Genomic DNA, 27,363 nt, shown 5'->3' with positions numbered 1-27,363 from the left:
TCACCTGTTTATTAGAATATATTCGTATAGTTTAATCAAGTAGATTTTGGGTTTAAGGAACTGTATATGCATGTCGGGTTTTATTAATTCACTTTGAGCAGCCAATTTTTATGTTGTTTCCTTTTTTATGTTGGATTGGATTTGTTTTCTTCTTCTTCTTAAAATTCTTAAAATTTTAAGTTTCACGTAATTTTGGTTAACACGGCAATGAATGATCTTCGGCATCGACTTCTACAACAAAACTGAAAATTAAGTCTCAAACGCTAAATAACCAAGCAAGTGTGTGTGAAGTGATAACAACTCTTCTCTCAAGGAGTCTTCTCTACTTAAAAACAAAACAAAAACGCTTTCAGCTATAAACAAAAACAAAACTCATACATACATTTCCAAACAAAACAAATAAATCTCAAATCTTCTGCTTGGCATGACCTATTCCGAGGAGTTGGTCTTCAATTCTTCTCTTCTTTTGCTATAAACAATGTTTCGCCTATTGATCTATGCAAACAAAACAGCCGGTACCAAATTGCAAGACTTGGCGACCTCTGGGCTGGAAAGTGCTTTCGCAACTCTGTTAACTTTGATAATATTCTCTGCTAATTTTCTAATGCTGCTGCTGCAAAAAACAAAAAAGCGCTCGAACACAAAACAAAACAAAAAATAACGCTGATGCAGCAACATCTTAACTTTCGACGCTTCCTCTTAATCCGCTTCTTCTTCTGGGTTGTGTCAACTACATCAACATGGTATGTGTTTGGGGCATCGATGTCAATTACTCGCTACCAGAGAAGTTTCCCTAGAAATATGTACTTCCGAAAAAATTCCAATATGACAAAATCCGTCCTATTCATTTCTTGAATTGCCTTGATTTTTTAAAGAAATATTGCAGCTAATACTGATCTAGGAAAACAAAACTTCTCTCGTAGCAGTCTGCACGTGTACTATGTAAACATTTACGGTCTAACTTTCAACGAAACGTTTACGCTGGTGAATTTTTTGATCGACACACTTTAACTGTCAGTTCATGACACTTGTCTGACACACATTCAAGAAATTGCCACTTTTATTGCACACACCACATGTTACTTACAATGATATCGGCCTCTCTCTTTAAAACATCAGCGCTCATCTTGTGGGTTTTTCGAATAACAGCCACCGTTTCTCTTTTTTTTTTTTGGTTCTTTTTTATCATTTGGTTTTTATTTGTGTCACGCTCACTGGCTTCTTTTTTTCACCTTTAACACTCGGGGTAAGTTTAGATGTAATCGTATATTATGTATAGCAGTAAGTCTACGTTTATTCTGTTTTTTGTTTCTTAAACCAAAGCCAAGACATCCTTTAAACGAATTTTAATTTCCTTAAACAACAAGAATAACATTTATTTATATATAATTTTTTTTTCATTTAAAATTTTGTTACATCGCTCCTGTCTTCCGCCTCAGCCAAGAATCCAACTTTTACGTTTTTTTTCGTTTGTTTCTGCTTCATCCTGGCCAGAAACGACCAACTTTTGCTTGACATTATTTGCTCAATTATCAACAGAGCCTATTTTTATTCGGTTCCAAAATGCACACACTTAACACGGCATGACACGAACAAAAAGAGAAACATTCAAAAAACATATACCAGAATCCGTTTTCGATACGGATAACACGTTATACATCACAAGCAAGGGTTCGCGCCAACGATATGCATTCCAATCATAACGTAAGAATGAAGCTTGGATACCATCTCATTTTATTTTCCATCCATATTCGCTTTGATTTCTTAACTTTTTCAGTTTGGGCACACATTTCAGTTTCGGAAATTCGTTTGTACATACTTTGCTCTGGGACATTACCTGATGTTTTAAATCAGACCTATATAAGTAGTAGATGCGATCGTTGATGTGGTATTCGACGTGTCAATTTCTTTAGAATCTCCTGTACCGGATACACGCAACACGACACTCTTCTTCACGACACCGTCACCAACACAACTCAGTGCGACAACAACACACGATTTGCTTCCTCGTCCAGCGGATACAGACGATCACACATCTCATTTGACCTTTTTCCCAACTCTTTGCCCCGAATTGGCAGATGTTAGACCCGAATCATCCGATCAACCGGATGATATTTCTTCGTTAAACGTAGGAAATTTGCAATCGAAATCTCAAGTCGTTAGGCCACTCGTCGATACGAGTGCTAGGATCGAAGACACGCCCGATATCGTGGTAAACCTGCCAACACCAGTTGGCGCTGCAATCGAGCGACCCATTTCATTTGAAATCCGCAGTAGTCAGGTTAGAGTTCAAGGTCGTTCCGTTGAGGAAACAATCACCGTATTGAAACGTGGCGGGGAGAGTAAAATCGTTCGTGAAAGTAAAACAACCGAAAAAGATGTTTCAACACCGCAGCCATTGATCAAACAATTGTCTGATTTGCGGATTAGCGAAATGTTGGAAAACGAAGCGTCTCCAACAGCAAGTAACGTCGAAGAAAGCATTCCCATCATTTCCCTTCCGGATGAGGAACAGAAAGCGTCTAATATTCCAAAAGAGCGATTCATTCCCATCCAGTTAGAGGATCAGCCGGGCGTATTTGTGATTTCGCCGGAAGTGCCAAGCAAAACGACCGTTAGCATCGAAGAAATGGAAACATCGTATCCAGACGAAATTCCCATGCCAATCACGTCCAACAAAGTGAGCGATGATAATATACCCTCCGGGCAATCAACAGCGATATTGGAACAGTTTCCATGGATCGTCCAGCCCCTTGTTGGGCAGGAAGCGCAGGATATAGTGGGCGAATACGACGTCAGTAGCGTAGAAGTCGTTCCCCCAGATGAAGCTCACCGACGTACCTCCGTTATCGTTTGCACGGGCAGTCCCGTTTTGGTGACGGAAGAGACGTCGCCTATCCGAGAAGTTCAGACGTCACAGGCCACCGTCCGCGTGACGCCCAAGCTGAAAAGGGTCAGCGAATCGTCAGAACAACACGAGTTGGTCAACTATCCGGCACCAGATGCGCCGCAATCGGTTGAGGAAATCTCGACGGAGACCACCGTTCCACAGGCAAATGAATTCAGAAAAGAAATGACTCAGTTAGAGGATAAACGCGATGAGCATTCAAAGTTACCTCACAAGAGCGGCGAATCTCATTTGGAATTATCGAAAGAATCCGCACTCGATTCCTCCGATTCTGTGGAAAATGAACCCATTCCAGAACATAAAGTTGCACTTGATATTCCAACACCTTCTGGAGTTACGACGATAGAGATTATGCAAACCCATCCAGCTGGAAAAGAGAAAGAACAAATAGAACGATCCTCACGTCGCAGAAAAGGTCCCGGAATCTACAAAACCAGCGTAGAAGTACCACAAGAAACGACCTCGCCAACAGACTCCCTAGAAGAGATTTCGCTTTCTGGAGATGATGAGTCGGTAACTGTCGATTCCACAATACCTGAAATCCCAGTAGAAACAATTGATCAAGTTGTTAAGCTGACTCCAAAAAGGATTGAACGATCAAGAGCGCGTACTGGCGTCAAAAAGACTATTGAAGACAGAATTGATGTTCAATTGAGTTCTGCCTCCGATAAAGAAAGCTCCGTTTATGAAGATGGCACTGTCAAAACAACTTTCGAGGCTGTCGTGAAACCAAATCAAGTTCCAGAAGCAGAAAAGTCTTGGATGGATGTTCCACTGAATACCAGTCCAACGGAAAAGGAGAGTGTAAGCATTTCTTTGAAACAGACTACTCGTCGAAAAATACGTACCAGATCAAGCAGCAAGAAGAAATATTCCGATTCGACGTCTTCTTCGGACAAGGAAGGTTCCGATCACGAACACGAAACGCAAATGCAAAGCGTTTGCGTAGTTTCGACCTTGAAAAAAGCGACCGTTGCTCAAGAAACATTTGTCACCGAATTCCATGGACTGGAACAGACTGATGTGACAGACGAGGCTGAAAAAGGAGAGAAAAGAGGCGTCATTAAAAAACGACCGAAACAACGAAACTTGAATGTGAGGAGTGACAAATGGATTAGTGGAAAAGGAACTGATTCAGGTTCCTCCCTGGAACCCGAGAGTGAAACATACCGAACGGAAGAACAATTGAAGATTGAAAGGCTTGACAAAACAAGTGCTATTTCCGTCCATGTAAGTGAAGTTTCCAATGAACAATCCATCCCCTCAGCCAGTACACTAGAACTGGATGAAATGTTGGAAAGTAAAGATGAAAAACCGGATGCACATTTCGTCGAAGCACTACGTTCAATTGAAAAGAAACAAAAAGCAAAAACTCAAATTAATTTGTCTCCTCAACTTGTCATTCTTCAACAGCCAGCAGCCGAAGAAGCTCCTGAATCTAAATCTGAACAAACGGTATCATCGGAAATCCAGTTGGGATCCATTCCTTCGGTGATGCAGGTGGTGATTGATGATGTGGTTGAAATCCGTGAGCTTAAGAAGGAACGAAAGACGAAAAAGAAGAAAAATACTGCGACAGAATCAGTGGCAGCGATAGAGGTACCATCAGAGGACAAAATGAACACTACAATTATTAATCGTGAGACAGAATCAGATGATTTACCACATGAAACGGTCGAAATGACTACCGAACCAACATGGCCGACTCCAAAGAACGAGTTCTCGCCTTCTGCTATTGCTGAAATCGGCCAACCGTCTGAGAAAGACGTTCCAGTGAGGAGTCAGGAAACTATCAAATTAGAAGGCACTGAAACGGCTGAAGTTACACCCACAACTACCAAACCGCTAAAGAAAGCCAAAGCTCTTCCAAAACGAGAACTGGCCTCATTTCAAGTGGAAAAAGTCACTTTAAAGCCGGTCAAAAAGCAAGGGGCTCCACGACAAGACAAAGATGCGAGTCCGAAAGAAGTTTCTGCAATGAAGTTGGAAACAATCGCACGAGATGACCTTTCTGAAGACAAGAAAGAGTTGATGTCATCTGATGTTGTCATAGAGTTAAAAAAGAGAAGCCATCTTACCAAATCACTTGGTAAAGAACAAGTTCCAGAAGGACCAGAAGAAACTCCTTCCCAGCAACAATATGACATCGAAGCGATTGCGGAGACATTGCCAAGTGAACTGATGGAAGACACGATATCTCAAAAAATAGAAGAGGTGTTTATTCAGAATCAGGAATCGTCTAGTCCAACTTCTGACGAGAAAACTGAAATTCTTTCTGTAAAAACAGATGTTGTCCAGCCCTTCAGTGCTGAAACCGAAATCCACCAAACTTCAGCATTCACTCCAGATGAAAAGCCAACCATATCTGACGACCTCGTTGATAAAAAGGAGAAAATTAAACAAATGACAACAGAACAGTTGGAAATTGTCGAGGCATTGGAATCACCAGAATCTGTTTCGGCACAACAGTCATCAGATATCATATGTAAAATTGACAACGTTGTCGAAGAGAAGAAACAAAGAACGACAAAAACGGAAATCAGTGTGGATTCCTCAGTCATCGCAGTCGAACAGTGTAAAAACGAGTCAGAATTTAAAACTGAGCTGACCTTACCAGTGGATATTCAACCGACAGAACCTACTGTGGTTCCATCGGTCGAAGTAGTCCAACATGTTGTCCCAGGGCCCCAAAGCAAAAAGAAACCAAGACCTAAAAAAACCGAAATCAGTTTAGCCCGTGTTGAGGAACCCAGCACAGCTGAACAATTGAAATTTACGTCTCAACTTACTTTTCCTTCTGATTCCCAACAGAAAGAATCAACACCCGTAATCCCAGAATCATTTCAGAAGGTAGAAGATGTCTCAAAAACCAGAGAAGTTGAACTAGAAATCAAAGTAAAACCAAGAAGGGAGCAAACGGACATCGATATCACGTCTAAATTTATCACCGACGTACAGCGTGAAGCTGCTCAGGCACCACATTTCAAATCGGAGGTACCGTCTAATACGGAAACACCTACGTCGAGAATGAGAGAATCCATTGACGTGGTTCCAAGTGTTGAAAAAGATATTGACGTAGATAATAAACCAAAAATTGTCAAGACACATATCAGTTTTATGTCAGAGTCGAGCATCGAGCAACAATCTGCAACCACGAAGCCTTTGAACGTACAAACTGATTTGACATTGCCAACGGGCACCCAGCAACAAGAACCTTTAGAACCAACGTCAGTATCGGCCTCACGTGTACTGACCCTGAAAGATATTCGTGGGGAAAAGGTCAAGGTAAAATCCAAAATCAATATGGCACCCGAAGCTTTCGCCACTATGCAACCTGAAATCGCTTTGGCGTTACCCTCTGAACCAGAAAAGCTTACGGCAAGAATGCCAGAATCCATTGAGGTGATTCCAGGTGTGAGTTTGGCATCCGAAGTTGTCATCGTCAATCAACCTGAAAAAACCGTTGAATTGAAATCTGAAGTGAATTTGGAGCCGGAACAAGTAACATCAGTAAAGACTGAATCAGTTCTGGTGGTTCAAGACGTTGTCAAAGAGGTCCTTGAAGAGAAAAAACCGAAATCCTCAGAGCCGGTGAAATTGAAAACTGAAGTAAAGTTTCCATCAAAAACAGAGCCAGACACGCCTTTGGCCGTAACGACTCCACTGCCAAGTGCTCAAGTCACAGATGTTAAAGATGTTGGTGCCAAGAAGAAACCTAAAGTCAAAGTTGAGGCAAGTTTGGCACCTGTAACTGTCAAGCCTAAAATACCAGAATTTAAATCTGAACTCGCGTTTCCCTCCGAGTCAGAAGGACTTACTGGAGTGCCGATGGAACTCATAACTAGGGCTCAAGATGCTGACAAGGAAGTCAAATTGAAGAAGAAACCGAAAATGAAAAAGACGGCCATCTGTTTTGCACGTGAATCTGTCGTAGTCGACACACACATCGAAACAACTGAGCCTCTTTTATTGAAGTCTGAACCGACGCCAGCTACTCGACTAGACACCACAACAGTGGCGACAGAATTGTATACGTTAGAAGACGTTGATCTTGAGCAAAAAATTATGAAGAAGAAAATGGAAATCGTTAAGTCTGAAATGCTGGATGAGAACCCAGCCGGAAGAGCTCAAGAAACAACGTTTTTCAAGGTGGAGCAAGTAGAATCTCCCGAAAAGCAACTTGAAACCCAAGTCAGTAGCAAACAACTAGGAGAAACAACAAATCTCGACATTGAAGAAGACAAAAGTTACCTATCGGAAAACAAACTGGAAATAACGCTGCCAAAAGGTCAAAAAGAAATTGATGAGAAACTTCCGCTCCCGGATTCAGCTGAACTGGAAAAGAAAACAGTAAAAGGTATTTCTGTGGAAATCAATTCAAAAAGAAGAGACTCTCGTACTGAACAAGTTCCTATAATAGACGAAATTCCTGCTGTGATTCCTACCGTATTTCAACTTGAAAACGAGAAAGAACCTTCCAAATCCTTGAATATGTCGTTTGAACCACCTTTACAGCCTTTGGATGTCAGTGAAGTCCAAAAAGAACCGATAGATGCAGTGGTTAAAGAAAGTGTTTTCCAGGACGTTGTTATTGAATCTAGACTGAAAACTGGGGAACCTGTTAAGGAAGAACATCATGAGGTATCTGTCCAACTGGATTTCAAGTCTGAATTAAGGTTGCATTCAGATAGCCAACCTGAAGCGTACACTCCGGCCCTGGTAGAGTCACCTCATGCCGTTGAAGACGTTGTCATTATGGCAAAAATCTCTAAAACGAAAATAGATTTTGAACCAACACATATCACCTGCGAGCGGACAGAAACCGCTGAACCCAAGGAATTGAAATCTGAGCTGACGCCCTCCTCAGAGATCCAGCCCGAGGTTATTACGAAGACCATAGAAACAGAAGAAAGTCATGCTCCAGAAGCTCAAGTTGAAAAGAAAATCAAAAAGAAGAAGAAATGTATAAATCTCTTAGTTCGTGACGGAGACAAACAGCCAACTGAAACAGATCAAGAAACTGAATCGTTACCTGTTGATACCGTAACTTCTGGTATCCAATCCCCAGTTGACATCATTGTAGAGGAATTGAAAGATATAACTGTAAAGAACAAGGAAGATCAGCCCCTCATTTCACAAGAAGCGGAGAAATGTGAAATTCCTGCTCAAGGTGATGAGCTAGACGCTTTAATGGTTCCGTTGGTTCTCACTTCTCCAAAAAGACCGAGGAAGATGAAGACACTTCCTAAATTAGAAACAAAGGCGCTGGATCAACCAGAAAACAAAGAAGTGGGAGAGATAAAGAATGCCGAGGAAGTAGAAACAACAGTGGTTTCCCAGCCTAGTGGTCGATTAGAAATCGATACACCAGCAGAGACCGACAGACAACCTAAAACAAAGGAGACATCACCCGCGAAAGCAGAAACTCTACCCAGGGAAATGCCTGACCAAATAGAGAATTCAAATATTGTTCCAAGCATAACGGAGGACACCTCCGTCAATCAAATTACTCAACGCCATCGAAGCTCAATCGATTTGGTACCGAACCCGCAAAACAAAAGTTCAACTGCCGAATTAACCTTACCTGGAGAAACTATTAGAGACGAAGATGATTGCAGCCACCAAGCAGAATTTGAATTCAGCGTTATTTTTCCGAAAACCCCACATGTTGAAACATCTGAGTTTGAATCTGAGGTGGCATCATTTACAATCAGTCAAAACGTTAAAAAACCTGGTGATATTCCGAAAACTGAAAGTTGGACAGCGAAGGAACAGAATGGTGAGCAATGGAATGCCATTGAATGTACTGTCGACCTTCGGCTTGGCCCAAGAGAAACCCCACAAGAATTGAACTCATTCGAAATTGGGAAGAAGGTCGAAGAGCAAATTATGCCAGATGCAACAGCAGCAGAAGTTAATAGAGTTGAAGCTCAACTCGACTTGATAGAAACAGATATAATTACGAGCGAAGACGTGGAAGAAACGATTGTTCAAACAAAAGATACTGGTATCAAAGACTCGTCCACTCCAGCCGTAGTCTTCGACACCTCACAAAAATCCGGGGTTAGACGGAAGAAAAATCTTAAAGGAAAAGTGAATAAAGACAAAACTCAGTTGGAAGAACCTACTAAAGCCCTAAGTGAGTTAAACATCGCAAAGTCAGAAGAAGGTTTACAATCCCCGATTGACGAAGACGCTTACGTGTCAATCACAACTTGGGTTACAGGTGAAAAAGAAGACGAACAAGCAGCGATTAGCAAAGAAACTGTAGAGGCTCCGATTGTCGAAGATGTTTTCTTATCGAAAACAACTTGGGTTACAGGTGAAGAAGAAGGCGAAGAAAAGCCTTCGGAGCTGGAAAAGTTCTCGATACCCTTGCCGTCATACCCAAATCAAGATGTAAACGAAGGGATTGTTCCTGTACAATCCGAGGAGCAAGTCGAGCATCCTGAAATATGCGTCTCGTTAGGAATGATTGCAAATTGGTCAGGTCAAACTGTCGAAACTAAAGCCGATAGTGATGGGGGGCTGATGCTAGTTTCCTCTTCAAACCTTTCATCGCAGCGCCGCAGACACTCAATTCAGCTGACAAGGTGATTTCCGATTTGAAAGAAACAGAGACATGTGTTCCAGGCGCAAACAGGGAAGGTCAAAAGCCAAACGAAAGCAAATCACCAGTTGAAGAGACAGTTATCGAATTACAAACAGTGCCCCTAAACCCCGAAATTTTACCTGAAATCCACGCTGCGTTTGAAATTAAATTGCATCCCAACGTGAGTAGGACGGAAAAAGAAATGCCGATAACTCCGGAATCGGGTAAAACGGATGTAGTGGTTGCCGCAACTTTTACAGCAACGAGGCCCGTACCAACGAAAACACGCGATGGATCCGATTATTCCACGTCTCCGGTCGTAACCGAAACAATAACTCTGACGTTTCAGCCAGATCAGGTGGATTTTCGTCAAGAATTTGCTGAAAAACTGACAGCAACCAAAGGTATTGATGTGTTGGAAAGTTCACTTGATGATTTATTAGCCGAAAAGAATTTTATGGTTACCGAAAACATCGAAATCCCTTTTAAAACAGATGATGGCGAAATTCCAGAGCGTGAAGAAATAATCAGGCCTCAAGTTCCAGTAGAATTAGACGTTCTCACTCCGAATGCAGAATCCTTTTTTCAGCCGAAGAGAGGCCCGAGCAGAAAGAGACACCTGCTGCTTCAGACGTGTCTGTAGTGCATGATCGTAAGAAATCTCAGAAAAAGACAATCAAAGCAAAGAAGACACTTGTCTCAACGGAAGCTTTGAAAAGCCCAGAGTCGAAGGATACACAGGAAATGCATTTCCCTCTAGCAAGCTCGGTTAGCTCTGCGGAAGCAAATGAATCGTCATTCAGCACTTTGCTTCCAGGTGTTCCGAAAGATGTCAAAGAGAAGCGGTTTCAGACAGGAATAGATTTACTAAGGGAACCTTTTCCAGAAACGCCTAATGTTGATGGAGATAGAAGCGAGGCTCAATCATCGAACGAACCATCCGTACAAACTTTGAAAGAAATCAAGCTTGCAGACGAAGGTAAGAGTGTGATCGACGTTTCTAGTACTCGGAGTATGTCAGATGTTCCTTGGAGACGTAAATCTAATTTTATTCCAGCTAGGAAAGGCCAAGTTGTCGATGAAGAAACAGGTTCCGAAAAGAAAAGCGTTTCTGTTTCGTTAGAGGAGCCAACCAGTTCGACCCTATCCCCTCAAACTGTGGGAATGTCATCGACGATGACAGTTCTGCAGCCAATTCCTTTAAAAGAAAAAGTCCTTTCGCAGTTAGGATCTGTAGAAAATCTTGTGACCGAGGAATCAGTCGAGTTGATCGGTAGTGATGAGGGTCTTTTAAAAACAACTGCCACTCCATTCACACATTCGCACGAAGAAAACACGATCGCAATCATGCCCGAAGCAGAAACGACACACTGGCGTCAGTATGAAGCAGATAGTTGGATTCCGACGACGGAAGACACGGTCGAGATGGAAGTCGAGGCTTTGGCAAAAGACTGTGTAGAAATTCCTATCGTTGAACCTCTTGTACCTGAACATGTAGAAAAAACAGTGCCTGAAGTAGATATCCCTGATGTAGAACCGAGCGCTATTGCCACTTTGGAACACAGCGGGGACATCCTTCCTGAGAAGAACATTGCCAAGAAGAAGAAGAAGACTCTGAGATTCGCCGAAACTTCCTTGACCCCACAACCTTTCCCTACTTCCCTTTGATTCCCCAAAGTCCTAAAGATTTTGTGTCACAAGCCCAGCCATTAGCAGAAGAAGGAACCGTCACGACGGAGAAATCAAGTGAAACCGTTGAACTGAAAATGAAGAAAGTGAAACAATCGATTCGGATGGACGCAGAAGTCCGTCCTTCGAGTCGATCAGATGTCAAGCCAAAGGGCAAACTTCCAGTGGTTATTCAATCAACTAAACGGGATGGAAGTTTGGAAATCTTGCCAACCGAAATCGTTGGAATAACTGTTGAGCCAACCAAAGTGAATATCGAGACGTCCGACACATCTGTTTCCGAAGTAATGCAGCGTCCAGCTCCAGAAGAGGAGGTACCATCGAAAAGTCAGGATTCGCTTTGTTTAGAACCGGTGCGAAAAACAGAACTGGAAATGACACCTGAAACTAGTAAGCCGTTGAAGAAAACAAGGTCTCTTCCTAAACGAGAATTGGCTACATTCGAAGTGGAAAAAGTCACACTAAAACCAGTCAAGAAAATCGTCGTAGAACAAAAGAAAGACGAACATCCCGACCGGGCAGAGATGCCTGGAGTTAAGCAAAATTCACCTTCACGAGAAGAGCTACCCGAAGAACAGGTGGATTTGAAAAAAGTCGATGCAGCAATCGAATTGAAAAAGAAACGCGTTGTGATCAAATCGTCGGTTCCAGAACAGCCCGAAACGTCTCCTTTCCATCAGGAATACCACGTCGAAAGCATCTTGAAGGAAGCACCTGTGCCGGTCCAACCCGAAACCGTCAAAATCTCTGAAACAAAAATGACGCCTGAAAACGTTGTTTTTGTGCAGTCTGAAACGGTTGAATCGTTTGAACCGAAGCCTGAACGAGCCGTACAAGGAGCTGTTACGCAACAAGAACCTATTGCGTTGAAGATAGAATCAACGCAGGCTGTGGAAAGTACCATCAATGTCAGAGAGCTAGAAATCAAGAAGAAGCCGAAAACTAAGAAGACACAAATCAATTTGACATCTGAAGCTGACACAACTGAGCTGTCGGAATTCAAGACAGAACTCGCGCTGCCATCAGATATCCAGCCACAAGAGCCTCAACATGTGAAAGATGTCACCACAGTTGAAGAAATCCAAATCAAGAAGAAACCTAAACCTAGAAAAACTGAGATCGGTTTAGCTTCTGAATCTGTCAGCAGTGAGAAACCTGAAGTCGTCGAGCCATTGGAATTGAAATCCGAAGTGAAATTACCTTCCCAGCCGGAAGAAGTGATGTCGGCGACAACCGAGTCCGTTCAGGTGGCTCAAGACGTTGCGAAGGAAGTCGAGAAGAAGAAAAAACCAAGAACTCTGAAAACCAAAACTTCGTTAGCGCCCGAATCCATCACCGCCGAGCAACCGGATACCACGGAATCGTTGCGATTGAAAACGGAATTGACGATGGCGCCGCGCACCGAACCAGAAGTCGCAACTACCGTAACGAGCGCTGAAGAAACAGTCTTGAAACATGTTGTTGCAGAAAAAATACCTCAATCGAAAACCGAAATCAGTTTGAAACCCAAAACTGTCCTTGTTCACAAGCCGGAAACAGTTGAAGAGTTTAAATCTGAAGTGACGTTGCAGCCGGAAGAACTTGCAACGGTGAAGACAGAAGCCACACAGGTGGTTCAAGAAGCTGCAAAGGACATTGTATTGAAGAAAAAAGCCAAAACTCAAAAGACGGAAGTCTCTTTAGCACCGGAATCCGTCCCTATCGAACAAGTTGAAACAACTGAGCCATTGGAATTGAAATCTGAGCTGACTTTTCCTTCGGACATTCAACCCGAACCTCTTTCAACGACAGAAATGCAGCAAGTGTCTGTGATACAAGACATGAGTCCTAAGAAAGATGTCAAAAAGAAGAGGACGAAATTGGTCATAGCCGACGAGGAAAGGCCTGTGGCATCCCCGCGAGAAACGGAATCACTTCAAGTCGAGTTAGTAAAACCTTCCGACATTCAACAGGAGACGCAACTCGAAAGTACGGCGGAGAAAAAGATTCACCAGTCTGGAGCGACAATGGACACCTTATCAAAACCCAAAAGTCCGAAGACAATAATCAAGAAAGTTTCGATTCAAGAAACGGTTCAACCAATCGTGGTAGAGTCCAAGGCTATTTCAATAGAAACCAAGTCGGTGAAAAGAGCCGTCCAAACGGAAACAGCTCCTGTAATTGAAAGCCAATCAGTTACTTCTATTTCATTACAACCAAAGGAAGAGGATAAAGACTTGGAAGTGCCCACTGTACCGGAACAGCCCAAACAGCCTTTGCAAGTGACTGAAGCAAAGATTGAACCTGTTGTTGAAGAAAATCAGGACGTTGTTGTGCAAACAAAAATGAAGATTAAAAAGACCAGAAGAGTTTCAGACAATGACAGCAAGGAATCAAGTCCAGTTGCTGTTACCCGGGCCAGCATGCATATCGATGAAGAGGTATCTCAATCGCCGTCGGTAACGAGGTTGGAACAGCCGGAAGAGCCTCGAGAAGTTTCGGAAACTGCAGCTGAGACGGGAGTCATTCAAGACGCTCCAATTCTTAAGAAAACGAAGAAACGTATCGTGAAAACTGTCGAACAATCATCTTCTCAGAAAGAAACCGTAGAATTGCCAGTGGAGCTTTGCGAATTAGTGGAACAGCCGGACGAACCGCTCAAGCAGACGGAAACTACTAGGATCGAATTGAAGCGTCCAAAAGAACCGAAATCAACGGAAACAGCAGTGCCGGAAAGCAAAAATTCGTCCAACCAATCGTCCAGGAAATGTCGATCGAGAGCAAGTCTACAAAACGAGGCGTTCCATCCGAGGTATCGACGATTACGCTGGAACAGCCGAAATATTCAACCGAAAAAGTCAATGTAGACATCCCGCAAGGCGCCACAGTCACCCAAGAGTTCACCATTCAATCCAAGTCTGAAAAGATCGTCCAACCATCGGAAACTTTCAACATTTCCTTGAGCTCTAAAGTATCGGAAACTGAAACTGCCCAGACGGAAGACTCTACGATTATTAAGAAAACCAAAGAGACGTCGGTCAAGAGAAAATCAAAGAAAGTGTCACGGGAGCATCGCGAAGCCACGCCAGTTGCTCCTCTCGTTCCAGCAGGTTTCAGTGAGGTAGCTAGCCCAGCTCTAGAACAGGTGATGCTGGACGAACGTCCACCACTGACAGCAGAATACGCCGAACTCCGATTGCCGGAAACTCAGAAGGCGACCCTCGTCCAGCAAGCAGTGGCTTTCGATTCCAGCGGTGACTTTACGGCCGGCAAGTCACCCTTTTCGGCTTCCGCAAAACCTAAACTCGACATTCAGGAAGGTTTGCAATGCCAAGAGGTGCAGGTTATTCCCTTCCAGGCAGCCATAGTGCCCAAAAAAGCCGAATCGGTTTCAGCATCCATCGAGATGATGTCGTCTTTCCCGCTGGAAGTGGGTGAAGTCCAGGTGTTCAACAAACCGGAAAAGTACATGCCGGCCTTGTTCGTAGCGACTGAAAAAGCCCGGCCCAGACTCACCACCGAGAGTGCGCTGATTACGACGGAAACTCGCGCGCCGGAGAGGGAAGGATCTTACACGGCCGCTCGGCTACCTCCGACCCAACAAGCCAACGTGGCCTTGTCGCTACGAGAATCCGCCTCCATCGCTCAGGCCCGTCTTCACGAGTCGGAAAGCCACCTCCGATTCGACCGGCCACAAGAATCCGCTACCGCAGCCATGGAACCTGTTAGCTCACTCGTCGCCATCGTCAACAAACAAGAGACCCAGCTGAGTGCCGAAGAATTGATTCAACGGCCGGAGTCTATCAAACAGAAGGGCAAAATGTCTGTCATTCCGCACGAGTCGTTGGTCCGTGATGAACCGCAGACAACTGAAAGAGAAATCAGCGGAATCGTCAAGCTTCCGACAAGTGCAACGGAACGTGCTGAACCCGTTATGGTAACATCCAGAAGCTTATCCGTCCATACTCAACAGCCCTACCAATCGGGAGACCTGCAAGAATTGACATCCGCTATTCCGGCTTCTAAAACAGCAAAGAAAGTGCAGGACATCAATGAAACAATTTCTTCGCACCAAGTGGTGATTGAGGAAACGACGGGTGATGTTGAAGAGACGAAAACACCTGCTGGCCAGGCAGCAACGGCCGGATGCGTCGCATTGGAATCAGCGGCCACTACCCAGAAAATGCCCTACGAATCGGAAGGAAACTGGACGGAAACGGCGGCACGTCTACCTTCAATTCCTGCTCCGAAATCGACGATGGAAACGTTGACTGTCGCGCAGACGGGCTCGACTATGATTGTCGACAAAGAGTCATCGTTGGAATTGCCGATTTTGCCCGAGTCGAATCAAGCCAGTTCCAGACTCGAATCTTTCTTAACGACAGCTGCAACAGCTACAGTCAACACTCTACAATCAGCCGAGCCTTTCGCCCAGGCGGCCGTCGTTTCGGAAAAGCCCAAAGTCGCTGGAAGTAGCGGACAGTCTCTACCATCCATCCAGCAAGTCTACGTCGAAGAAGCGGCTGCTAAATTCAGCCCTCAAGTGAAACCAGAAGCCAAACAGGCTGTCCAGGTACTGGACGAAGAAAATGGCCAAACTTCAGCGCAGACAGGCGAAACCTGGACACAAGAAAGTGCGATGGATACTCTACCGGAATCTGCCACCACCGACCAAGCTCATGTATCCCTTCAACCTCATTTGGCTGTTGTCCAGTTGTCGGTCGTACCATCCTCGGCGGGAGATGTTTTCGAAAAGGAAGAAACACCTACACTCCAGTCAGCCAGGGCGGATCTGGTACCTCTACAGGGTATTGCGTCTGCCCAGCAAATCCCATCGCATGAGCGCGAAGGCCAAATCCTTAGTCCACCTACTATCCCAACCCTTAGGGCTTCCCTGTCCGTCCAGAACCCGATGGAAAGTTCGGTAACCCAAGAAATCCAGACGAGTTTCAAGGAGCAGGTACTGCCTCAATTCAACAGGCCCGAGCTGGACACGGCCAGCTGTTCTGTTTCGGGTGACAGTCGATCCATGTTGCCCGTCACGGTCGAGGTAGGTAGTGATGAGTGTCTAGCTAGTTACGTTGCCGTTCCAGTCCCGACGGCCGAATCGCGTCTGATCCACGAAGTCCAGCAATGTGTTGGAGTGACGGCCAACGAGGCGGTGGAGAGAGAGGTCGAATTTGTAAGTGACACGTTACCCAAACAACAGACAATCACACAGACGGCCCATTTAGTCACCAGCGGCAGCGTTGTGACCAGTGAAGTTAGACCGGAACAGATGCCAAACACGTTCCAGCAAGCGATCAGTGATGTGATTCCGCAGGCGTCACAAGCCTGCTGCATTCTTGCCCGTCCTACAATCCACCCTCTTACTCTTACAGAGACGGCCACGAGCGAAAGCCTGGCCCCCATGCAGACCCAACGGCCGGTCGAATCCAAAGCGGCCCTTGAATTGCCCCAACAGCAGTCGTTGTTAGTTTCACAGCACCAGCTGATCGAGCAGGAAACGATTCGCAGTCAGCAAACTGCTCCGCAAAAGCAACAAGTTAATGTCAAACTGACGACGAGAGAAGCCATCGTCACCGATCACCAGCAACAAGTCCAGCACGGCTCTGATTATCACGTACCGAAACCAACGACCGTCTCGCTAGAGGCAAAGATTGTTCCTAGCAATCAAGGTAAAGCCGCGCAAGTTACGGAAACTCAAACGGGCTCGTTTGCTGGACAATTCCAAACGGCCGATCAAATCAGAGAAACTGCACAACTTTCAATGTCTTCCATGGAAACGGCTACCGTCAGTCACGTGTGGGACTACAGGAAAGAAGCTGATTGGGTCCCGACTAGCGCCCAACCTGCCAAAAAGACGGCCCAAGCAGTTGCGTCATCGGAACTACGTTCCGTTCAAGTCGAACAAACTCAAACCGTCGAAGCGGGAGGCCAGCTTGATGTGACCGAGGCTTTAATGGCAGACTCAACATCTTCGATCACGCCTTTGCTGGAAATGTCGTCTCTTTATTCAGCGCAAATATTCCAGAAGGAAAAGCCTCTCGAACAATTTGTGAGGGGTCAAAGCCAGTCTGCCCGTCCCGTTGCTCCAAGCGAGCGACGGACCGTTCAAGTTTCACAAGTCCAAACCAGCATTCACGAAAGTCCACTGGACATCGTACGGCCAGTAGAACAAACGGCAAAGAGCAGTTTGCCTCAGTCGGAAGTAGCTGTCAAAACAGAAGACGTGGTCATGGACTATTGCGTGCCCCAAAAACAGCTGGCCATGGAAACAGCCACGCCCAATGTGAGTTTCACCGAACAACGGGCAGTGTCCGTCGGTCACGTCATCGAGTCGGGAATTCAATCAAGTCTATCAGCTGATTCGAGGCCTGAAGAAAAAACGGCCATCCGATCGATTCCGGAGCACGTCCAGATGGGCGTGGCCAGCGTCCAGGTGGCATACAAAGAAGGATTGCTGGACGATTTCGTTACGGCTCAAAGCCAACGGGCCAAATCAATGACGGATGAACAGCGAACGGTGGTCGTCTCTGAAGTCCAGCCACAAGTCAGTGAAGTTCCATTAGAAAACCAAACGATGTCGGGCAAATTTGCCCAGTCAAGCCAAGTGATCCAGGAAGCACCAGTCACTCAAGAAGTAACCGTGATGGACTTTACGACTCAGAAATCGATGGACAATCTTGTTGAGGAACGTCCCACTGTCAACATTACCGAACAACGGGCCGTTTCTGTCCAGCAAGTCGTCGAAGGATCGACTGCTACTGAACTCGTTCCAGATGTCAAGAAGAAGAGCAAAAAGGCGACGAGAGCTCAAATAGAACGAACGGAAATCAGCGTAGGAGACGTTCAACTCGCATTCAAAGAAGCTCCGCTGGAAGAGTTCAGTGCTGGACAGCCGCAGTCCGCTCGTTGGGTGAAGGAAGAACAGCGCACAGTGCAGATAAGTCAAGTTCAAACTGAGATGAAAGAAGAGCCACTGGAAATTGTCAAACCTACCAGCAAGACGGCGATGGCCAGTGTTCCAGAAAAACAGACGGTCGTCATCAGCCAAGATGTTTTGATGGACTTTACCCTTCCGCAGACGGCCAAGGTGGTCGACAGCGTGACGCCTGTCGTCAACGTTGCAGAGCACAGGGCCGTCAGTGTCGCGCAGGTAGTCGAGGCATCCAGCGAGTCCCAATTGGTCCCTGAATTCAAACCGAAGAGCAAAAAAGCTAACCGTCACTTACCAGAAAAGACAGAGACCACTGTGTTCCAGGTTGAAACTGTCGACAAGGAAGCGCCAATTGAAGCCTTCGTTGCAGTGCCCAGTCAACTGGCCAACGTCTCGGCTGACGAACAGAGAACAGTCCACGTGACTCAAGTCGTTTCTGAAATGAAGGAAGTTCCTTTAGAATCTCAAATGCCATTGGGAAGGAAGGCAAAAATGGACGTTCAAGAAGCGATTGCACGTACGACGCAAGAACAACTTCCGTTGGATGTCACTATTCTTCACAAATCGAGACCGACCGAAACCGAAACAGCTTTTGTGGTCCATCCGGAAAAGAAAGCGCTGTCTGTCAGCACGGTCGTAGAGTCTTCAACGGAATCTGAAATGGCCCCGTCGGTCCAACCCGAAAGGAAAACGGCTAAAGCCAGTGTGTCGCAATCCGAAGCGATTTTCAGTAGTCAAAACCTCTTGATGGACACAATCGAACGTCAGACTGAAGAAAAAGCTGAATTGGAAAAGCCCGTCGTCAGAATGACGGAACAATTGGCCGTTAATGTGGGCCAAGTCGTCGAAAGCTCCACCGAAGTTGAACTGGTTCCCCAAGTGAAGAAGAAGACCAAAAAGGCCACGAGGGTGTTGCCAGAGAAAAACGTCACGTCTGTCCAGGATGTTGACGTGTCTTTCAAAGAGGCTCCTTTGGACGAATTTGTTCAAGGGCCAGTTCAATCAGCCACCGTGTCAGCACCTGAGGAGAAACGCACCATCCAGGTGGCAGAGATACAAACGTCGGTCAGTGCTGCACCTCTTGCGGTCACTCGAAGACCTTCTGCCGAAACGGTTAGAGCTCGACTACCTGAAAACCAAGCAGCTGTCCAGCAAGAAACGGTTGCCATGGATTTTACGGTTCCAAAAGCAGTGGCTACTGTCATCGAAGAATTGCCTAATGTCAGTGTCATCGAACACAAGGCCGTCTCAATCGATCAAGTCGTCGAAGGATCGACTGGAGCTGAGCTCGTTCCCGAAATCAAGAAAAAGGCCAAAAAGGCAACTCGAGTTCTGCCGCAGAAAACAGAAACGAGCGTCAGCGATGTCCAGGTAGCCTTCAAAGAGGTGCCTATGCAAGATTTCACCGTCGGCCAAAGTCAGACCGCCGTTGCGGTGATGGACGAGAGTAAAACGCTTGAAATTAGTCAAACGCAATCGTCAATCAGAGAGGAAGTGCTGGAAATCGAGAAACCAAAGAGAGGAACAGCTAAATCGCGATTACCGGAAGCGGAGACAGTTGTGGTTAGCGAGAACGTTGTCATGGATTTCGCTGCACCGCAGACAGTGGCCGAAACTGAAAAACCTACTGTGACCCTACAGGAACAAAAAGCCGTCAGCGTTTCTCACGTGGTGGAAGCTTCCAGCGAGTCTGAACTCGTTGCGGAAGCGAAGCCCAAATCGAGAAAGGCCAGCCGTTCGTTGCCTCAGCGCAGCGAAGAGATCGGCGTAGCTCAAGTCGAACTGACGGAGACGCTTTCGGATCTAGATCGTTTACCAGCTGCAGTTCAAGCCTCGTCCAGGGATATTCCGCTGGTCAAAGAGACGGCCGATGTAACTGAACAAGTCGTTAATATCGCACCCGAAGAAGATGTCAGTTTCAGCGACGATAGCTTCCAAAGTTTGGCTTCTTCGTCGTCGACACTGATCGAAGACACTATGATGACGGCGGCTAGCAGTCTGGAAGATCTGGTAGAAGAAGTGCAGCTACCGGTAGTCATTCAAGAAGAAATCGAAGATGTTGAGGCCTCTTTTCCAATTGCCTTCGCCAAAGGACGAAGATACGATTTCGCAAGAGTTCAGCATCGGATTGAAACCGAAATCGGAGCCTGTAGTCGAGTCTGAGGATGTCCAGGCAACTGTCAAACTGGCCGAGGATGTGGTGGATGTCTCCGCGTCGAAAAAGATCATCAAGAAGAAGAAGAAGAAGGTCGTCAAAGAGGATGTCGAAGAATCCGTTACCATTCAAGCGACAAAGAGCGAAGAACAGCTAGTCGAAAGCGCGGCCGTTTTCAAATTGAAGCAGCAAGTTATGCATGACACTCCTTGGCAGGATGTCGAAGAAGAATACGTTTTTAAAAAGGAGACAGAGGCAGATGAAGAAGAATCAGCCAATTTAACCATCAAGAAATCTGTCAAGAGCAAACCCTACCAGGTCGAAGAAGTGGAAGATGTCGTCAATTTAGCTTCAATTCGTAAAGTAGAACCTGTCGCCGTCGAAGATGTTGAGAAGGCCGCCACGTTGAAACTCAAACCTGTCAAAGTTGTTGTTGAACAGGAGGACGTGGAAGAGCAATTCAAAATCGGGTTGAAACCCGTCAAGCCCAAGGAAACAACGGACGACGTCGAACATGAAATGACAATCAAACCTAAAGGCCAACCTAGGCAGGTGGTGGATGCGGAAGATGTAGTCTTGAAAATGGTTCAAAAACAAGAGGTTCCATATCGCGTGGAAGAGATTGAAGACGAATTGCAGGTGAAGCCGATTCTGAAGAAGAAAAAGAAAGTCGTCGACGACACTGTCGAAAGCGGGGCGACCTTCAAATTGAAGGAGACGGTCGCTGTCGACGACGCCGAAGACGTCGAGCAGCAATTCCAAATCGGATTGAAACCCAAGCGCAAATCGAAAGTGCAAATCCAAACGGTTGAAGACGAGGCGGCGTTCAGTTTGAAACGGCCCGCTAAATCGGTAGTTGTTATCCAAGAAGCCTCTGAGGCCGCTTCTTTAGTCATTCAACAGCCTGCGGACGACGACAGTGTGTCGACTGCAGAGCGAACGAGCCAATCCATCAGTCAACAATTTACAGACAGCGGTGTCGTTTCCATTACAGATGTTATCATCCAGCCGAAGAAGACGAAGAAGCCGTACAGAGTCGAGGACGTCGAGGACGCCTTCGCCGTTCAGGCCCGCAAGGTGAAGGATAGTGCCGAAGGGGACGATGTCGAAGGAGGCGCCATTTTCAAATTGAAATCCCAAGGCGAAACGAGTGAAGATGTCCAGGAAGAGTTCAGTTTGGGATTGAAACCTCGTCGGCCGGTCAAGCCCAGCATTTCGGTCGAAGCCGACGAAAGCCTGCGCTTTAAAATCCCGGCCAGGCCGAAAGTGTCGGCGCCGACCCTGGTGGAAGATGGTAGCACGTTGACCGTCACCCGTGCCGCTACGTCCGTCTTGGCTGACACGGAGGAAGAAACCACGTGTCCGTTGGAGCCGCAGGAGGGCGACGAGTTCTTCTCGTTGTGCTCTTACGTGGCTGACACGGAAGAAGCCATGAATTTGGTAGAGGGCGAAAGGGTCTATGTCCTCGAATGGCACAACTCTGATTGGTGGTTCGTCCGTAAACACCTGACGGAAGAAACGGGCTGGGTCCCTGCCCAGTACCTGAAAGACGACACCAGTTACACGCACTACGTCAAGAAGAAGCTGGACGAGAAGATCAACAAGTTGCCCGTCTTTGATTTGCCGTCAACGGACGAATCCAAAGTGCAGGCCCCGAGGTTCCTGACCAAATTGCAACCCATCCGTGCGCCAGATGGAACCAGCGTCACCTTCGAATGTCAAGTGGAAGGTTCCCCGCGTCCAGTGATCACCTGGTTCCGACAGACGGCCGTTATCAAACCGTCCCAGGATTTCCAGATGGTCTACGACGAAGAAGGTAACCTGGCCAGCTTGACGATCGTCGAAGTCTTCCCTGAAGACGCTGGAACGTTCACCTGCGTGGCCAAGAACTCTGCCGGATTTGCATCCAGCTCTACGGAGTTAGTGGTCGAAGCTCCGCTATCCGACCACGGCTCCGACACGACCATAACGTCCCGTCGTTCGTTATCCAGGGAATCCTCGCTGATGGACATCCTGGAAGGCATTCCGCCGACCTTCTCTCAAAGACCGAAAACGAAAACAGTTGACGAGGGCACCGACGTTGAGCTTGAATGCCGCTTGGTGGCAGTGCCTGAGCCGGATGTGGCCTGGTTCCATAACGGCAAACGCATCAAGCCCAGCGATCGCATTGCCTTGCTGGGTCAGTCGGATGTGCACATGTACTGCAGCATCATTCAGATCAAGGATGTCCAAATGACCGACGAAGGAACGTACGACATCATCGCCCGCAATCGCGAAGGTGAGGCCGTCAGTCACGTTGTCCTCAACGTCAAAGTCAAAGGCGCCAAGAAGATGCCACCGCAAGTGGACCAGCCGTTGAAAAATGCCGTTGTCCAAATCGGCAGCTCAGTGACGCTGACGGCCAAGGTGACTGGCATTCCCAGTCCCGTAGTCAAATGGTACCGTAACGGCGTCGAGATCCAAACGAACGTCACGACGAACGAGAGGGGCGTTTCAACGTTGATTATTCCCGCTGCCCAGCCAGAAGATGACGGCGATTACATGCTGAATGCTGAAAACGAACACGGGCAAGTTCAAACGTCGGCCACGCTAACAGTCCAGCCGCCAAGCAAACTGCATTTCGTCGAAAAGTTCAGCCACGTGTCCGTCTTGGAAGGCGATCCTTTCGTCCTGAAAGCGAGCCTTTCGGCACCGGCTGAAGTTTCGTGGTACCGCAACGGCAAGCGTTTGAAGCCGACCAAGTCGCTGAAGATCACGTCGGACGGGTTAGTGCACACTTTGCAAGTGTCCAGCGCCAGCGTCGACAAGGAAATCGGCGAATACAAATGCGTGGCCAGCGCCACTGGCGGAACGAAAATATCGCACGCAGCGCACGTCACTGTCGAGTGCAATATTTTCGTCCAGCCGCTGGAAGATGTCGAAGTCGATGCCGGATCGGATGTCGTTCTCCTGTGCCGAACCAAAGAGCCCGCCGAGGTGTTTTGGTACAGAGACGACATCCTTCTAGCCCCGCTTTTGCCTAGCGGGCAACAAGGTCCAGTTCAAGAGAGTAGAGATAGAGAACATAAGTTGGTGATGCGCAGGGTGGGCAGGAAGGAGACGGGTCGTTACAGCTGCACGTTCCACAATCAAACGACCGCTTGTGTTTTCACAGTCAGGGCCGAACCGGCGCACGAATTCGTCACCAAGATCAAGGATCTAGAGATCAAGGAGCGCCAACCGGCCGTCTTTACGGCCGACGTCTCGGACGACGCGGCCCAGGTCACGTGGCACAAGGACGGCGAGCCGCTGGATCAAGCCAATACGGAACGCTACGAATTCGTCGCAGAGGCTCGCAAGAGGAGCTTCACCATCCGTAGCGTTTCGCTGCTGGACGAAGGCGAGTATACGTGCTCGCTGGCCGATCAGGAGTGCACGGCCGAGTTGGTAGTCATCGAACTGCCTCCCGAGATCACTCTACGTCTTCAAGACGTGACGGTCCGTCGCGGAGAAGAGGCCAGCTTTGAGATCGAGTTGACCAAAGGTGACGCCAAGATCCAGTGGTTCCGCAACAACGAGGAGATCCAGCTCTCCGAGCACATCCAACTGGCCATCGATGGTAAGCGTCAGAGGTTAGTCATCTACGATAGCGGGCCGGAAGATGCCTGCGAGTACTCTTGCGTCATCGGAGATCAGAAGTCTGCGGCGCGACTCCAAGTCCTGGCGCCCAAAGTGAACTTTGTGGCCAAATTGCCGGAGATCGTTGCCGCCCCCATGGGTCAGGACGTCACCTTCACCGTCCAGCTGACAGGCGAAGATGCCGAAGTGACGTGGATGAAGAACGGAGAAGTCGTCGTCGATTCCGATAGGATCAAACGTAAGTGACTTGTTTTTTTTTTGAAATTTCCATTCAACGCGTTCATCTAATTTGCGTTACGATGTTATTCGAACCGATTGGCAGTCACTCGAGACGGCTGTGCCCGGTCTTTGACCATCACCAAAGCTGCGATCGAAGATAGTGCGGAATACACTTGCATCCTGGAGGCCATGAAGACCGTCACCGTACTGACGGTGGAAGTACCAAAGGTCCCGCCCAGCATACCCACCGATCAAGTGCACGCAGAGGTGTGGGTCCGTCGCGGAGAGGATGCCGTCATTGAGGTCCCGTTCAATGGCTTCCCTACACCCAAAGCCGAATGGACGTTCAAGGGCAAAGCCATCCGCAAGACCAAGAAGTCGGTGTACAGCATCAGCGAAACGTCTGCCCAGCTCACGTTGAAATTAGTCGACGAAAACGAAGCCGGCGTCTATACCTGCAAACTGTCCAACGAGTGTGGCGACGTCAGCGTGTCTGTTACTATCAAACTCATCGGTAAGTTCATTTGTTTGCATCTGATTCTTCAGGTTCACATCATTTGGTGTTTTATTTTTTAAGTATCATAATTGTGTGCGATAAAAATGTGAAATGTGAATAGTAGCAGTGAATGCACGGCTGTGTCTTGAGTAGTTGACTTAATTCATTATCCATTAGAAAAACCGAGCAGTCCCAGCGCGCCGGAATGTCTAGAAACGGCCGACGATTCCATCACAATTATGTGGAAACCCCCCGGCTTTAATGGCGGCTCCGTCATCACAAACTACATCATCGAGTATCAAGAAAAGCAAACCAAAAAATGGGTGACGGCCAACAAAGATGTCACCGTCATCGAAACAACGTACATGGTCACCAAATTAACGCACAACACCGAGTACAGGTTCCGCGTGACAGCCGTCAATAGCGCAGGTCCTGGAACACCATCCAGCGAATCGTTGCTGTTCAAAGCAGCTAAAGCCGCCATCCCAGAAGCGCCGGTTATCCGTGAGCCATTGAAAGACGTCACAGCCGGCCTGAAAGAAACGGCCACGCTGTCTTGCATCATCGTCGGTGTTCCACAACCGACGCTGACCTGGTACAAGGATGACGACGAATTCGTGCCGAAATCTTCATCGTACGAAAGCGGATTGGCTCGTCTTATCTTGAATAATACCACCGAAGAATCAGCCGGCCAGTACACGTGCCGGGCCTCCAACGACAGCGGATCGGTCGAGTGTTCTTGCACGTTGACCATCCAAGAAGCGCCCAAGATCGTTCCAGAGAAAAAGACCAAAGTGTATCGTCTGCAAGTCGAGAAGCAATGGTCCATCACGGCTAAGGTGACGGGCTTACCTCGACCTGACATCACCTGGACTAAAAACGGGGCCAGCTTTGAAGGCAATACGCATTACATCGCTGACGTCGAAGCCCAGTCGTCGACGGCCTGTTCCACTACGTTGACTATCATCACCACCGAGCGCACGGACACAGCTAAATATACGCTGACCGCAACGAATGTGGCTGGAACAGTCACTCACGATGTAACTTTGAAAATCAGCGGTAAATTTGAAAATGATTAACTTTGAAAACGTATGGTACTTAGATCTGAAAAAAAATAAACAATTCTTTCAATTAGATAAACCGAGCAAGCCTCAAGGCCCGCTTGTAGCCAAAGAGGTAGACAAGACATCGGCCACGATGGAATGGAAGCCTCCGCTGGATGATGGCGGCATAGAACTCAAGGGCTACGTTGTTGAATACAGCGAGATCTTTACCGAACAATGGAAACAGGTTGAAGAAATCTGCCCTCATCCCATCTGCCACGTTCAGAATTTGACCGAAGGTAAAACTGATTCAATTCGACTGTCGTTTTTTTTTTTTTTAATTCAAGATTTTTGTCAACGAAATACCCCCCCCAAGGATTGGAATACGTCTTCCGCGTTAGTGCCGTTAACGATGTCGGTACTAGCGAACCGCTGGACACCGGAGCGCCGGTGTTGATCAAGAGCCAATTCGATACGCCGTCAGCCCCTCGCGGCCCGCTGGACATCTCTGGCATGACGGATACTTCTTTGGTACTGAAATGGTTGCCGCCGACAAGCGATGGAGGCTCTCCTCTAACGGAATACCTCATCGAGCGTCGTGAAGTCTCTAAAAAAGCTTGGCAGAAAGTGGGCGCCGTCGATGGAAAGACGACATACATCGAGGCTTGTAGTCTGAAGAAAGGAACGTCCTACAATTTCAGAATCACGGCCCAGAATCAGCTGGGATACGGGCCAGCTTACTCGCCAGAGGATGTCATCGTCGCAGGCAAACGGATTAGTGAGTACCGCTTCCTCCGATGATTTTACGAATGTTTTTTTAAAAATTCTATTGATTGATTCGGCAGCTCCCCCATCACCGCCCAGCAATTTGCAAGTGGCGGACATCACGAGCCGATCGGTGACCCTGCAATGGGCTCCACCAGCATCGACGGGTGGAGCTGAATTGACGGGTTACATCATCGAAAAAATGCTGCAAGGAACGGACAAGTGGGAGAAGGTGGTCACACTCGATCCGTCCGTCACCGTCCACTGCATTCAAAATTTGAAGGAGCGATCCGAGTTCTTCTTCCGCGTGTTCACCGAGAACCCGATGGGACTTTCGGCCCCGGCCGAGAGCGAGAAAGTTTCGTTGAAGACGCACGCTACTGTTCCGTCACCTCCGACGTCTCCGCTGGAAGTGCGTCCGGTTGGACCCAACTCGATCATCGTCGAGTGGGGCATTCCAGAGAGCGACGGTGGCGCTGCCATCGATGGCTATATCGTCGCTGTCCGGGATAGCCGTAAAACCATGTGGATGGAAGTCGGTCAAGTTGGAGCTGACACAACTCGCCTTATCGTCAAAGACATGCAGGTGCGTTTCAAATGACTGTCACCTTGTAGTCTGACGTGTGTTACTTGAAATGGAAATCAATTCTACAGGAGGGTCACAAATATTACGTCCGAGTTTTCGCCCGAAACGAAGTGGGTCTCAGCGATCCACTAGAAACCGAAGAACCGGTGAAAGTCGTTCGACCACCAGGTAATGTTTATTTTCAATTTGCCATTACCTAATTAAATGCAAACGACGTATTATTTGATACGCAAAATATTCAAAGCGAAAGAAATTTGCCCCGGTTTGAACTGCTGGCTGTTAGTTGAATCCAGTGATGTCAAAATCACTGACCATCAAAATTATCCCAGCATGATCCGTCATTTGCATGTTTCGTCACATCCTATCCGACAAG

General features: G+C 47.1%; 2 protein-coding genes and 1 long non-coding RNA gene across 8 annotated transcripts in view; 2 read left to right on the top strand and 1 right to left on the bottom strand.

Annotated features, from left to right (window-relative positions):
• LOC123466547 (titin-like) overlaps window positions 1-27,363 on the top strand; it is a 63,478-nt gene that overhangs the window by 35,302 nt on the left and 813 nt on the right. Inside the window, 7 exon segments of the mRNA XM_045178141.1 lie at window positions 21,258-24,119; window positions 24,204-24,614; window positions 24,774-25,655; window positions 25,732-25,938; window positions 26,016-26,417; window positions 26,485-26,990; window positions 27,059-27,158. Of these exon segments, the coding sequence (XP_045034076.1) occupies window positions 21,258-24,119; window positions 24,204-24,614; window positions 24,774-25,655; window positions 25,732-25,938; window positions 26,016-26,417; window positions 26,485-26,990; window positions 27,059-27,158 (5,370 nt within the window).
• On the top strand, window positions 27-20,502 carry LOC123475459. The gene is made up of 2 exons (XM_045178148.1): window positions 27-743; window positions 16,550-20,502. Exon 2 carries the CDS (start codon window positions 16,579-16,581, stop codon window positions 20,269-20,271), a length of 3,693 nt encoding a protein of 1,230 aa, XP_045034083.1. The 5' UTR covers window positions 27-743; window positions 16,550-16,578; the 3' UTR covers window positions 20,272-20,502.
• LOC123475486 lies at window positions 1,530-5,493 on the bottom strand. 6 transcript variants are annotated; one of them, XR_006650604.1, is made up of 8 exons: window positions 4,987-5,490; window positions 4,572-4,919; window positions 4,363-4,478; window positions 4,079-4,246; window positions 3,757-3,944; window positions 3,520-3,682; window positions 3,357-3,443; window positions 1,530-3,275 (listed from the first exon to the last, which is right to left on the bottom strand). It is a non-coding gene; the product is annotated as an uncharacterized LOC123475486 (long non-coding RNA). The 6 variants fall into 6 exon arrangements; XR_006650603.1 differs by having other exon boundaries at window positions 4,363-4,919; window positions 4,987-5,491; XR_006650602.1 differs by having other exon boundaries at window positions 4,079-4,478; window positions 4,987-5,491.

The sequence above is a fragment of the Daphnia magna genome, linkage group LG8 (assembly GCF_020631705.1).
Source record: "Daphnia magna isolate NIES linkage group LG8, ASM2063170v1.1, whole genome shotgun sequence".
NCBI lineage: Eukaryota > Metazoa > Arthropoda > Branchiopoda > Diplostraca > Daphniidae > Daphnia > Daphnia magna.
The sequence above is the reverse complement of the archived record's forward strand: the minus strand, read 5'-3'. Positions and strand labels throughout refer to the sequence as shown.